Genomic DNA, 14572 nt, shown 5'->3' with positions numbered 1-14572 from the left:
TTTAATTTCTCTCAGAAATATTTTTAGGGGAAGAAAGATACAAGTTTTGACATCATAATTTCAAGGGGATTAAATATAGCTTGAAATAAGTTGACAAGAGGGAGAGGTATGGGGGGGGGGGGGAGGGAGTAGAAGGATACGAAATTGCATTAAAAATGTTGACATAATTAATGGATGTCTTCTTGGTAACATTTCTGTTTTTGAAAAAATATCAAAGAAAATGTAAGAAAGTATGATTGTGATAAATCACATGCATAAATAACGAAAAACATTTCTCTTTTAACCGACGAAAAAGTAAAACTTTTTTTAAAATTTCTTTACTGTGTCACTGCAGCGTCATCATGTTAACAATTTCGTAAAATTCTGAGCATGAACTTGAAACCACTTTTTAGTTAATATCTCAAAAAAATAAAAAAAATGAACTGGTACAATAAAAAAAAAAAAATCAAGCAATATCAAAGATATTAGCGTTTTTTATTACTTTTGTACTTTCTTGACAATGGAATATTTTAATTTAGAAATAAGTGCTTTAATCACTTAATAGCTTGGATTACAAATAACTTTCTTATGCTGTGAATTATCTCAATACATTTTTTGTTGTTCAAAAAATTTTACTGCAATAAGCGTGTAAATGACAATAATTTTAACATTATAGTTTTTAGAAAATAAACAACTTTTTTGAAAAGAAAACTAAAGAATTACAACAAATCCTGGTTAGTAAAGTTTTATATGTCTAATTTTAATGCATTTTGCACTTTAACTAGTATATTATATATATATATATATATATATATATATTATATATATATATATATATATATATATATATATATATATATATATATATACAACAAAATAGATAAAACAATTGAGAATTGTAAATAAAAAATAACTAATTTCTAGTTTTAGTCATCTTCAGTTTAGTTTAAAAACTCATTTAATTTTTATATACAAATATTCTACGGTAATTAAAGATAAACAACAATTTTTTTTTTTTTTAATTTAATTTTATATTTAATTACCGTAGAATATTTGTATATAAAAATTAGTTGGGATTTTAAATCCAACTGAAGATTACTATAAATTAGTCGAAACATGTTTTGCAACTTTATTTGTTTAAAGTATGGTTTCTTTTAATAAGTGGAAAAAATTTGTCTTATTTCTTGTATGTATGTATGTATGTATGTATGTATGTATGTATGTATGTATGTATGTATGTATGTATGTATGTATGTATGTATGTATGTATGTATGTATGTATGTATGTATGTATGTATGTATGTATGTATGTATGTATGTATGTATGTATGTATGTATGTATGTATGTATGTATGTATGTATGTATGTATGTATGTATGTATGTATGTATGTATGTATGTATGTATGTATGTATGTATGTATGTATGTATGTATGTATGTATGTATGTATGTATGTGTGTATAACTCAAGTCTAAACTTATAGCTATATTATTACAACATCTATAACATCTAGATTCATTGTATTTCATTGATAATAACACTATTTAACACCATTTTTTTCTATAACTCAAAGTGTTATATTTCAATTGTTTGCTAAAATTGTGGAAAAACGACTAAAATGAGAACAAACTTTGGTTTTATGAACTAAAATGCATGGCCGACGACACGGGTTTCTAAGTGGGAGGAGGGGGTCACAATAGTCAATATCTAAAAAAAGCTCTCTATACCCTGAATTTTCTAAAAAAAAAAAAGAAAGGTTTTTAGAAAAAAAGTGTGGGGGGAGAGGACACGTGCCCCCAGGCCACCTACCGGGTGTCGTCGGTCCTGAAATGAAAGTTTGTGAACTTTGATTGTATTAATTATTTGTTTTTATATTTTAAGACTGAATAATAAATGCAGTAAAAAATCAATAAAAAAGCTTCCAAAATGAGTAAACTTTTAGTGTGCTGTAAATCACTTTCATGTAGAAGTAGTCCCCATCGCATTTTTGTCAAAGTCAAATATATCGTGATGAGGTAACACTCCGGAATGAATTGTCTATAAATAGGCGCTCACACATACTTTGGTAAAACGTTATAACAGTTGTGAGTTGGCACAACATCGGTTGCCAACGGGTTTTTTATGTCGTTTTGGTTACAAATGCGACGTCGCCAAAACAAAACACCAACGTTGACACAACATTGTTGTATTTTAAGTTAGCGAAATTAAATATTTAAACCTTTTTTTTTTTTAATTTATATTTTGTCATAAGATTTTTTTTTTCAAATGAAAAGAATGCAGAGACTCATAGAGGACCACTTGGTCTAGTCATCGAGAACCGCTGGAACTAGTCATCGAGAACCGCTGGAACTAGTCATCGAGAACCGCTGGAACTAGTCATCGAGAACCGCTGGAACTAGTCATCGAGAACCGCTGGAACGTTAAATAAAAATAAAATAGCAAAATAAAAACATAAATAAACTTGACAAAATATAAATATCAAACAGTGATTAAATATATATAATGTTAAAGTAAAATTTCATCTAAAATAGAATATTTTAAGATGCAAGTATTCAAAAAAATAGATATATGTCATCAATCATAAAAATGATTTCTTTTAGTTTTCTTTTTAAGAAATAATAACTCCATTCACGAGTGAAATCAATTCAAAACTATTTTGTTCCATAAAAGTGCTTCACGCATTGAAATACAAAATTTGCCAATATTTTATTTTAATTTTGGTTCTCGTATAAAATTATTTTGCAATATATACTTGTTTTTTTCTATACATGAATATAAATCACCAAAAGAAATTGAACACGAGTTAGTTTTGCATTTAAAATAAAACAAAGTACGTCTAAAATGCTAACCTCATATAAATAATAAGAATGTTCATGCTAAATAAGATAGGCTTTGCATGAGTAAAACGATCTTTTAAATTAACAAGACGTGCTACATGATTTTTTGAACTTTTTATATTAGTTTTTTGAATTACAATTTGGATCTTTTTTTTTTTGGGTTCTCAAACAAACTATTTTATTTCACTTGCTATACTAAGTCCAACAGAAGAAATTAAAAATTCTCTAGATAAAGGAATATTTAGCTGTGTTATTTTTATCGACCTTCAAAAAGCATTTCACACAGTTGATGTTGACATTTTACGTTATAAACTACACTTCTACGGTATTAGAGGAGTTTCAAACTGCTGGTTTATATCAATAGAACTTAATTAGCCACTATTAATGGGGGTGAACTCAAACTTAAACCAAATCTAGTTAAGTGTTTCTCGGGGATCTGTCCTTGGTCCTTTTCAGGGGCAATTCTATGGGAGAAAGGGTATGAGGGTGGATAGGTGGAATGGTGTTTTATAACCCCCACCAAAGAAGACGAAGTTATAATTGATATTTTGACGAGTATTATGAGTTAGTCGGGCATTTGATTCATTTCAGTCGGGTGGTTTGAGAATTTTTTTTTTAGAAAGCAGTCGGTATTTTTAAGGATTCATCTCTTCTCTCATTTCATTCCTAAAATTGAGCCTGGACCTATTCTGTTTCTTATTTATATAAATAATGTCTAAAGCTATAAAATATTTGAGAGTCCAAAACTTTGCAGATGACACAAACTTTCTCAATTTAAAAGTCCATAAAAAAATCAACAAATATGTTAATAAAGTTGACCATATGTTGACCATAATAAAACTAATGCAACTGGCTAAAAGCCTACAAAATTTCCCTTAACTTTAAAAAAAACTGATATAATATTATTTAAATGTCGTCACAAAAAATTAGACCAGCAGATCAAAATTAAGTTAAATAGGAAAAAAAACTTTTGGATATAAAGGAGAAAACTTAGCTTGGACTTACCATTATAACAAAATCTCTATTAAGTTGAACATTGCCATTCTGTCTAAGCTAAGATACTTATCTACTTTAAACCAAAGAAAAATTTGAGTGTCCGTTTAAAAAAAACTCTAAAAAACCGGTTTTAAAACGGAGAGATAAATGGTATTCTAATCATGCTGTTAAGGCTCCGAATATTAACCGAACGTTGATGGTTTTTAATTGGTAAATCGCAGCCGGTAATTTTTTAAATGGTGGTTGCGTAATCTTTCAAATTCAATTTAAAAACGCTATAATACAAAACGCTCTAAAAGTTTTCATCTACTTAACACTTAGTTTCTTTTTTTTAATTTTATGTTTATGCCTTCACACTCTTATGGGTTACACACTTTCTTATAACTGTTATCTTATGACACATTTCAAGAAATCACAATTTTCTTTATCGCACCAAAGTGAAGGTTTTATTCTCCTAGTGCTAAAACTATATATCAACTCCAAATTAATGTCAGTGTGTACCCTTTACTTTATCCTTTTTGTTTGAAAAATTGAAAAATTTTAATTCAAAACTTACTTTACTTTCAAAAGAAATTTTTCAAAGGCTAAAATTAAGTAGGAAACATACAAAAAAAGTTATTCAACTTTTTGATTATATTATTTTAATATTTTCTAAAAACCAAAAAAAAATCAACAATATTTCAGAAACAACTAAAAATTACTATTAAATAATATTTAATATAAAATGCTAAACACAAAAAAGCACGAATATTTTTTTTTTTAATTTTGCCCAACTTCTTCTAATTATGCTTGGTATGGTTTCAACAGAGAACGTTTTATTTAAGCGCTTTGTTTTATAGCATAAACAAGGTCCACTGCCCACCCAATCCATATTTGCCTTGCAATACATATCATACAGTGATATGATACAATCATACATTGCGTGATTATGTAATTCGAAAATATGGATTCGGAAGGCAAAAAACAAATTCGAAATATCAAATTTTTTTTAATTAGCACTTGATTTATTTAACTTTAAAATTCTTTTAAGATCTTTTTAAGATTCTTTCTTTATTACTTTTTCTAAAAATTTTTTTAAGATCAGTTTTTTGTAAAATAATTATTAGAGGTAGGTAAGCTAAAATCCATGTTGCTATCTTGGCCGCAGCATAGAGATTTTATCATGTGATTTTTATAAAATACCCCCTAGCAAGTGCTTGTTACAAAGTTAATATGATTAATTGTTTTATTTTTTGCTTTTTTTTAGCTTGTAAGTGAATTTTAAATTCATTTACAAGCTAAAAAAACTATAAATGTTTGGCATATATATATATATATATATATATATATATATATATATATATATATATATATATATACACACACATACATACATATATATGTGTGTATATATATATATATATACATATACCATTTTCTATATATGCTGATGACGCATCATATCCAAAGATCTCTAAAATTTATTTGACTTATGCTCTATAAATACTTGAGAGATTTGATATTAAACAATATACAAATCATATCAAACCTATCATATTAATATACAAATCATATCAAATCTATCATATCAATATAAAAATTATATCAAGTCTGTCATATCAATATACAAATCATATCAAATCTATCATATCAATATAAAATTATATCAAATCTATCATATTAATATACAAAGCATATCAAATCTATCATATCAATATATAAATCATATCAAATCTATCATATCAATATACAAATTATATCAACTAATATACTAAAGCTTCTAAACGAAATTCTGCTCCAAGGCTACATTTATAGACCTTCATCATCAGGTATTGAGGCCTTCTCAAAGATTTTAATTGCTATTTTTAATGACAAAATATCAGTATCGACCAAAAAATACAATGGCATCATCATTGTCGATGATTTAAATTTCCCATAAACTGCTTTGGCTCAACAAATACAATGAATGCTGTCTTCAAATTATCCCTTGTATGCCGAAAAAACCATCAAAAAATCTATATTCTCTGATTCGCCTTAAAAAATGACTCTAGGCTTGTAACGTCAGTTCAAAATGGAAAATCACATCCCTGATCCAGGAATATAGAGGAACTAGAAAGTTTGTTAAAAAATTAAGTCGTTCTTTTATGAAAACCTTCAAATTTGCTCTAGCCAATGATAAGCGCAACACTAAAAGACTATTTTCATACATAAATAGTAAACGCTCAGTAACAAATGGATGACTTAGCACCAAACCAGCCTAAATAGCGAATATGTTGAAATCAGATAATTTGACGCAAAGTTTAAAAGTCTTTAACAAAAGCCACTAAACCGAAAAAATTGAAAGTAATTTCAGTTCAGTGCACTTAAAAATTTTAATTATAGTATTTTGGTGTTTGCAAAGAAACACTACATAAATCATTTTTTAAATATAAACTAATTTTTTTCAACTTTGTTGTATAGTCTAGTTTATCGCATAACCATCCAAATCATATCCCATCTATGCGAATCACCAGTTCCAGTGAGATTATTAGCTCTGACTGAATAACAGTCTTCCCCACTCTGATCGCTGGTTGTAGAAATAACATAACCTTCAACAGCATAGCATTTGACACTCAGGCCACTCTAATGGAGCTCTTATCACTTGATATATCCATATCACTTTGTGAAGACAATGTCAATCCTCGCGTTTTAAGCGCTTTTTCTACTTCAATATCTACTCCACTTATTCTCATCTTTCAAAAGTCATTCAACAATGGTGAAATTCACCAACTTCATGGTCTAAAGCAAATTTAATACCTTTACTTGAGAAGGGCTTCAGAATTGACCCATCAAACTACAGACAAATATTCCTCACCTCAATTTGTGTAAAATAATGGAGAAACTAGTTAAGAAAGCAACCATGCAGCATTTAAAATCAAACAATCTTCTATCAAATAGTTAACATGGCTTCTTAGAGAAAAAAAGCATGCATTACGAATCTCCTTGAATTAATGGACTTCCTGATTGGAAATATAGCCAGAAAACTACCAGTTGATGTCATATTACTGGATTTTGCAAAAACATTTAACCATGTGCTACATCAGCAAATGCTTTACAAATTAAAAATTGAAGGGAATCTTCTAAATTGGGTAAAAAATTTTCAACTCAACAGATCTCAATAACTCCTGTGACAAAAAAGGTTTCGCAAGGATCAGTCTTTAGAACCAATTTTATTCGTCATTTTCATCAACGATCTGCCAGATGTAATAGCAGAAGGAAACAGTTGTAAAATCTACACTAATGACACTAAAATTCTGAGCATTGTCAACTCACTTGCTGCTTAACTTTAACTCCAATCAGATACAAACCAAATTGTTTATTGGACCAAGTCTTGGCTCATGGTGCGAAACGCTAAGAAATGCAAGGGCATAAACTTAGGCCGAAAATTTTTAACTCACTTTGAGTAATCAATAGAGGAATTGGACCTTTGTTCAATAACGACTTGAACTACAATGGATGTAACCACCTTCAATGAACCACTAAAAAAAGGCCTATATATCCACTGCAAATCTACTTAAACAATGTTTGCTGGGTCTACTCCACCTATGTCCATCCTTTACTTAAGTTTGCAGTTCCAGCTTGGAACCCTCATTTTTTAAAGGATGAACAAATTATTGAGCTAATACAGCGCAGAGCCACAACGATACCAGACAAAATAAAAAAGTTAGACAACAAGTCCAGATGTTTACAATTTGGCCTGTGAACCCTATCAAAATTTCTACAGAAATAAAAATCTCCAAATTTGTGATTTTACTTGAGGTGCAGGTAGTTTAAAACATAGTATTCCAAATTGTATTCACCTTTTTTTTCCATTGACATTCATAAGTAAACCAAAATCAAAAAGCAACCAAAGATCGATAAGGTTTCCTCATAATTTAATCGATTAAACGGAGGATTTATTTATGCATTTATTAATATTTATGAAGGGTTACACTCTAACCAAAAAAGTTTTCAAAATTGACGCTTTTTTAAAGTGTGGCTGTCAGCAAAAACATCAAGGTAACACACTGTTTTTATTAATCATTTACTTTATGTGCTATTTGATCTAGTGTTCCCAAAAAAACAATATAGATGGCGTTTATATTAATTTAGATATTTGAGTATTTAAAGTTACTATTAATATTCCAAATATGCTGCACTTTCTTTCTATATATACATACATTATATTATGATATATATATATATATATATATATATATATATATATATATATATATATATATATATATATATATATATATATATATATATATATATATATATGTATATATATATGTATATATATATATATATATATATATATATATATATATATATATATATATATATATATATATATATATATATATATATATATATATATATATATATATATATATATATATATATATATATATATATATATATATATATATATATATATATATACATTACATATTATATATATTCATACATATAAAAACATAAAGATATTAAACGAACTATGAAATATGTTTTACTTGAGATATGAATGTGAATGGTTTTTTTAATTGGCTTAGAAATCTATTAACTAAAATAAAATAATAATTATTAGAGATTAGTTTGATTTGTAGCAATCTTTGCAATTTTTTTATAAAAGTTTGATTTCATGACAGCACTTAGATATAATTTCCGTTCGTTTATTTAAAAGTTCTTCAAGTTTTGTATACAATTTAATTGTAAATTTTTTATATAAGCATAGTGGGCATCTTTTGGCAATATTTGAGTTGGAGGGTATAGATTTTAAGATTGACCACGTGAAAATAGGGGTTTCTTTAAATTTGGTTTTCAAATTCCAAACATAGTTTGATTGGGTGGTGGACTTTTTGTATATAACTTTTTAAATAATAGTTTTTGATTACTATATATGATATTTCACTCACCCTCCGCTAAATATAATTTCCGTTATTAATTATCCAAAATAAACTTTGGTGGGTTGCAATATGTATTTATAAATAAAATTTGTGGATATACACTTTTCGTCCACGCGGCATTTTGCCTTGTTTCAGCAGTTAGATTTTACTTCATTTTTTTTAATTTTTCAAAAAATTGTTTTTGGCATGGTTTTTTATAACTTTTTTGATATTATCAGTATAGAAGATTTTGGGTAGTTTGTAGTTTTTAGGAAATTTTTTTCCAGAAATTTTAAAAATGTTTTAGCAACATTTGTGGTAAAGTTTTTGTTAAATGGGACATTGAACCATATAATACTGCGTAATGCGGTTGGAGCCTGAGACCAAAAGGCTTTAAAATTTTAGGTACACCTGCCTATAAGATATTTTTACACCTGTCTATAAAAGATTTTCATACTATTCTTAACTAAATTTATATTCATCAATAAATTTTAAATTTCATACTGTAATAATTTAGCGTTAAAAAATTATGAAAATTATTTTTTAAACACTAAAAATTATTATAATTGTATATATATATATATATATATATATATATATATATATATATATATATATATATATATATATATATATATATATAAAATTTAGTTTTTACTTTAGAATTCTGGTTTAGAAAACTGTTTGTGGTATTAAACAGAAAAAAAGCATGCAATGTTTGATAATCCAGTTTTCCAAGACGCTGATGCAGAAAAACAATTTGAGGATATTTTGTTTTCTGACGTGGAATCAGTTGTAGAACCCGTCATTGATGTGTATAAATATGGCTGGGGAAGATTTTCAGGCAGTTCATTACAAAAACTTAACAAACCATCGTTTTTGATTGTAGTTTTATGCATATGTTCTCTTTCTCAAGGACTAGTAATTACTGGAGTAACATTTACTGCTATTACATCTATAGAAAAACAATATGGTTTAAAAAGTACAGAGAGTGGGCTTTTACTTAGTGTTACTTATGATGCAGCTTATGGTATTTGCTGTCTTTTTGTCAGCTACATTGGTCATAATCATAAACCTCGTTTTATTGCAGCAGGTATGCTGGTAATGGCTTGTGGATGTTTTATAACAACTATCCCAAAGTACATCGTTGGAAGTTACACTGCTGGTGTCCAAATTTCAACAGATTTTTGTCAAATTTCTTCAAACTATACAGTTCCTGAAACAACTTGTAATGAAGGAACTTTATGGTATTATAAAGGCTTATTTGCTCTTGGTTTTGTTTTGATGGGTATTGGTGCAACACCTTTATATACTTTAGCACCTGCTCATATTGAAGAAGTAACACATAGAGGTCAAGGAAGCTTGTACTTGGGTATTTATTATGCTGCAGCAGTTATTGGTCCAGCGGTTGGTTTCATCATTGGTCTTCCAATACTTAATACGTGGGTAGATATTAAACAGGTGCGTAAGTGAAAGTTTGTTCGTTCGAATAATTAATTTAATATTTATTTGTAATTTGATGTTTTATATTTATATTTAAATTTGCTATTTATATTTAAAGCAGTCATTGCGGCTAGAGATCTGGGGTGGAACCAAAAGGTTTAATGCCGGGTCTGGCCAGATAAGCGACGTTCGCAACGACGGAGGCGTAAACCTTTTTTTTCTAAGTTTCCTCCTATTTAATCGAATATTTTCTCATAAACAATGTTTTTTAAATCTATTTGTAAATTTTTTAAAAAATTTTTAAAAGCACAAGCATTTAAGTATTTTATCAGTGTATTTATAAATTAATATTTATATACTATTATATATATAAAATGTTCAAGCAGTTTATAAAGTAGAGGAAAGAACGAGAAAGGCTGAAATAAACAAAGGCACTTGTAGTAGTTTATTAATGCCTGATACATCTGGTAGACCTTTAAATATGAGCTACCCAAATTTAACCATAATTAATTCAAATATTTGATCTTATGCTTTTATTATATGCTTTTATATATTAGTATATATACTGAGCTTATAAAATTGTATATAAAGTAACAAAAAATGAGATTGTGTATAAGATTTACAAAACAACTTTTATCAGAAACGGATCAATTTAAAAAACTCAATGTCAAATTAAGTTTTGAAAAGTAAACTAGCCAAAAAAGGTACTCTTTTTTTAGTGCTTCCCACTTTTTGAAGTTTAATTTCGTCAAAAGTAAAGTTCCTTTTGTTCTAGTTTTTTGGTTTTTACTTGGGCATAAATTTTACAAACTTTTAAAATTTTTTAGCACCGTCTAAAAGAAAGTTATCGACATTTTACTTTTTGCAACAATATCCCAAATTTTGAGCACCCTGATGATGTTTTTTTCATGCATAGATGGGCCTATTGAAGGTAATTTTGTTTGACCAGTTCAAAGAGCAAAAGTTGATTTAATGAAAGGTAATAAATGATCAAATTGTCTGTAGATAATATCAAGAACCAAGTGCAAATACATGATTGGCAAAATATCAAGAAATGTAGTTTATAGAATCGCTTCTGACTAATGATTAATTGACAAAATTATAATTTTAATTAAATAGTCAAAACTTTTTCAATAAACCATATAAAAAAAAACTTTGATGTCAAGTTATTAACATTTGTTCTTAATTAATATTTAAATTGTTAGTCAACTTAAAAACAAACACCCACCGGCGGGAGGCAAATATTTCTGCCTCCAATTTGGCGGTTGCGGCAATCTGGGAGGCAGAAACCACCGGAGGCTATACATGATTTTGCCTTCAAAATTTTATTTAGAGGTAGCCACTAATGACTTCCACCTCCCTATTGGCATTAGATAAGTTTATTGCATTTAAACCTGCTAGAAATATTTTTTGAGTTCTTCGTTCATAGTAGTAAAGAGTTTATTATTATTGCTATTAGACAAAATTAAATTAGTATCATCCGCAAACATAATATTTAAAAGATTAGAAGCATTATGCAAATCATTAATGTCGATTAAAAAAAGAAGTGGCCCGATAATTGATTCTTTTGGAACACCACATGAAAAATCTAAAATATTTTTTTGATAACAATCGTTAAAAAAAACGAATTGTTTTCGGGTTGTTAAATAACTTTTAAGCCATTTCAAAATTATAAATTAAAAGCCATTTACTCCATAATGTTTAAGTTTATAAATCAAGTGATTTTACTGTATCAAATGCTTTTGATAAATCTAAAAAAATATCTAATATGAATTGCAAATATTTGAAAAAATTAAAGATTTCACGGACGAATTGGATGATTGCATGCTCAGTAGAACTATTTCTTTTAAAACCAAACTGGTTTTAATATTAAAAATATTCTTGTCGTTAAAATAAGAATAAAATCTACTGTAAATAATTTTTTCTAAGATTTTGGAAAATGTTGATAAAATAGAGATTGGTCGGTAATTACATATATTAGTTCTGTCTCCTTCTTTGTGGATTATCTTGGCTATTTTTAACTGATCAGTAAAAACTCCTTGTTGTTTTGATGCTTTGAAAATTTTAAAGAGAATATCTTTTAATTATTCAAAGCATTCTAAGACTATGTTTTGCATATTTCTTCAGCTCCAGGGGCTTATTTTTTAATAGATTTAAATGACACTTGAAACTCCTCAAATGATAGCTCAGAAGATATTTCATTGGAGCAAATTCATCAGTGTTAAAAAGTTATCGAACACAACTTAGGTATTAGGAATTTTATTTGCGAGTTGAGAACCGATATCAATGAAGATTTTGTTGAACTCGTGAGCTTGTAATCTTGGTTTAAAAGCATCTCGGTTATCCACTCTAATCACCTGCGGTCGGGTACACTAAAATACAAATGTACAAATATACATACATACATACATACACACATACATACATACATAAATACATACATACATACATACATACATACATACATACATACATACATACATACATACATACATACATACATACATACATACATACATACATACATACATACATACATACATACATACATACATACATACATACATACATACATACATACATACATACATACATACATACATACATACATACATACATACATACATACATACATACATACATACATACATACATACATACATACATACATACATACATACATACATACATACATACATACATACATTATTATATTATATACATACATGTGCAATATGATACTGCAGTTCTATTTTTTTGTAAAAGTCAAAGGAACAAAATTGGAAAAAAGTTAAAAACATCTTTTTATTTCTGCTTTTTCGAATAGAAATTAATTCATTAATCTGATTTGGATTAGTGCTGAAAATTTCAATTTTTTTTTTGTAACGTTCCAAAACTTTTTCCCCGGAAAAAGCTCAAACAATCAACCATTAAATTTCGAGAATTTTACCGAAAGCCCGAAAATAGCTATTTTCGGATATTCAACAAAATATCCAACTTTCTTTGACGTTACTTTATGTTTTTAAAAATATGTCAAAGTCATTTCCACGAAAAAACAAAAAAAAAATTTTTTTAAGGAATGTTTTTTTGACTCAATTGGTAAGGGAGACTGGGGCTAGTTACAACAAGGGTAAGTTGCAAAAAAAAGTGTCAATGCCATTCAAAGAATTTTTTTTAATTTTATTATATTTATTCATTTAGTTAAGGGTAAGTTAACGTTAAGTTATGAATTTGATGTAAGTTGAACCATAATATAACTTCAGGTTAAGCACTTTTATAAAATAATGGATGTTTTGTCCCAGAGCGGGGTAAGCTGCAAGTTTTCCATTACGATGTTGGAATAATACCTCCCTAAGAGCTATTTTATTACCCTTTAATTTTTTTTAAAAAAGAAATCAAAGTTATAGGATATAAATATAGTTTTAAGAAATGTGGTGCAACTAGTCAGAGTTTCCCTACTACCTATTAACTACTACTTACCACTAACTAGCCCTAGTCTTCCATAATATCACGTCTGTTTTAAGATTATTTGTCAATGCACAAAATGTCGTAACATTACTATTGGTTGCTTTTACAGGTTGCTATATTATATAAGCAAGATTTAAAAAAATATATGGTAATGATTTCAAAAAGTTCATACAAAATGATATAATTAGAACAGTTTAATGCGAACATTGTTTCAATAATAGATTTTTTAATAATTTTTGCGTCATGGAATTTTTTCAAATGCATAAATTATAAGTTCGTCACCTTTTTAACTGCTGCATATATACTTCCGTGGTTATTTTATTAAAAAAAATGTTAAAATGAGTCGGTCACTTTTTATGAGAACGCTCTGTAGTAACTCGACAAGTGTTTTAGGCTTTGTAACCGTTACACGAGAAAAACTTCAGAACTTTACGATTACGAAGATACGACTTTTATTTTGCTTTTTAATTTTAAAAAGAGTTATTGATTTGTATGCTTCGTTTTTAGACTGGCTGCAGCAAGTATTAGAAACGTACAATAGAGCAATTTTCTTTTGTTTAGCCAACTAACTCAGCCTTAACGACTCAAGATGGTAACTGGGTAGGAGCATGGTGGATTGGCTTTTTAATAGGAGCTGGTATCCTTTTAATCCCTATTTTTCCTATGCTTGGATTTCCTCGAATTTTCTCAGACTCCAAAGAAATCCGCAAAAAGAAAAATGAGTTAGAAGATACGACAGAAGAAGATCAGACACTGCGTCATGATTTAAAGTCTATTTGGCCTTCAATAAAAAACCTGCTAAAAAACAAATCTTTTTTGTTTATAACATTAGCCACAGCATCAGAAAGTTTAGCTACAGGTGGTTTTGCAACATTTTTATCAAAGTTTATAGAAACTCAATTTTTTTTACCAGCTTCACAATCATCTTTGTACACTGGCATCATTGTTATACCCGGTAAT

The 14572-nt window shown here is 27.9% G+C and overlaps 1 protein-coding gene across 2 annotated transcripts in view; it reads left to right on the top strand.

Moving 5' to 3' along the window:
- Nucleotides 1-577: 577 nt before the first annotated feature.
- The window catches only part of LOC100197310 (solute carrier organic anion transporter family member 4C1), a 35981-nt gene continuing 21986 nt past the window's right edge, over nucleotides 578-14572 (top strand). The window contains exons 1-3 of one of the 2 annotated variants that reach the window (XM_065796231.1): nucleotides 578-713; nucleotides 9365-10162; nucleotides 14174-14567. In XM_065796231.1, coding sequence (XP_065652303.1) covers nucleotides 9416-10162; nucleotides 14174-14567 — 1141 coding nt within the window. In that variant the 5' untranslated portion in view covers nucleotides 578-713; nucleotides 9365-9415. The remainder of the gene's footprint in view (nucleotides 714-9364; nucleotides 10163-14173; nucleotides 14568-14572) is intronic. The other variant, XM_065796232.1, reaches the window with a different exon arrangement.

The sequence above is a fragment of the Hydra vulgaris genome, chromosome 04, assembly GCF_038396675.1.
Source record: "Hydra vulgaris chromosome 04, alternate assembly HydraT2T_AEP".
NCBI lineage: Eukaryota > Metazoa > Cnidaria > Hydrozoa > Anthoathecata > Hydridae > Hydra > Hydra vulgaris.
Note: the sequence above shows the minus strand (reverse complement) of the source record. Positions and strands in the feature narration are given on the sequence as shown.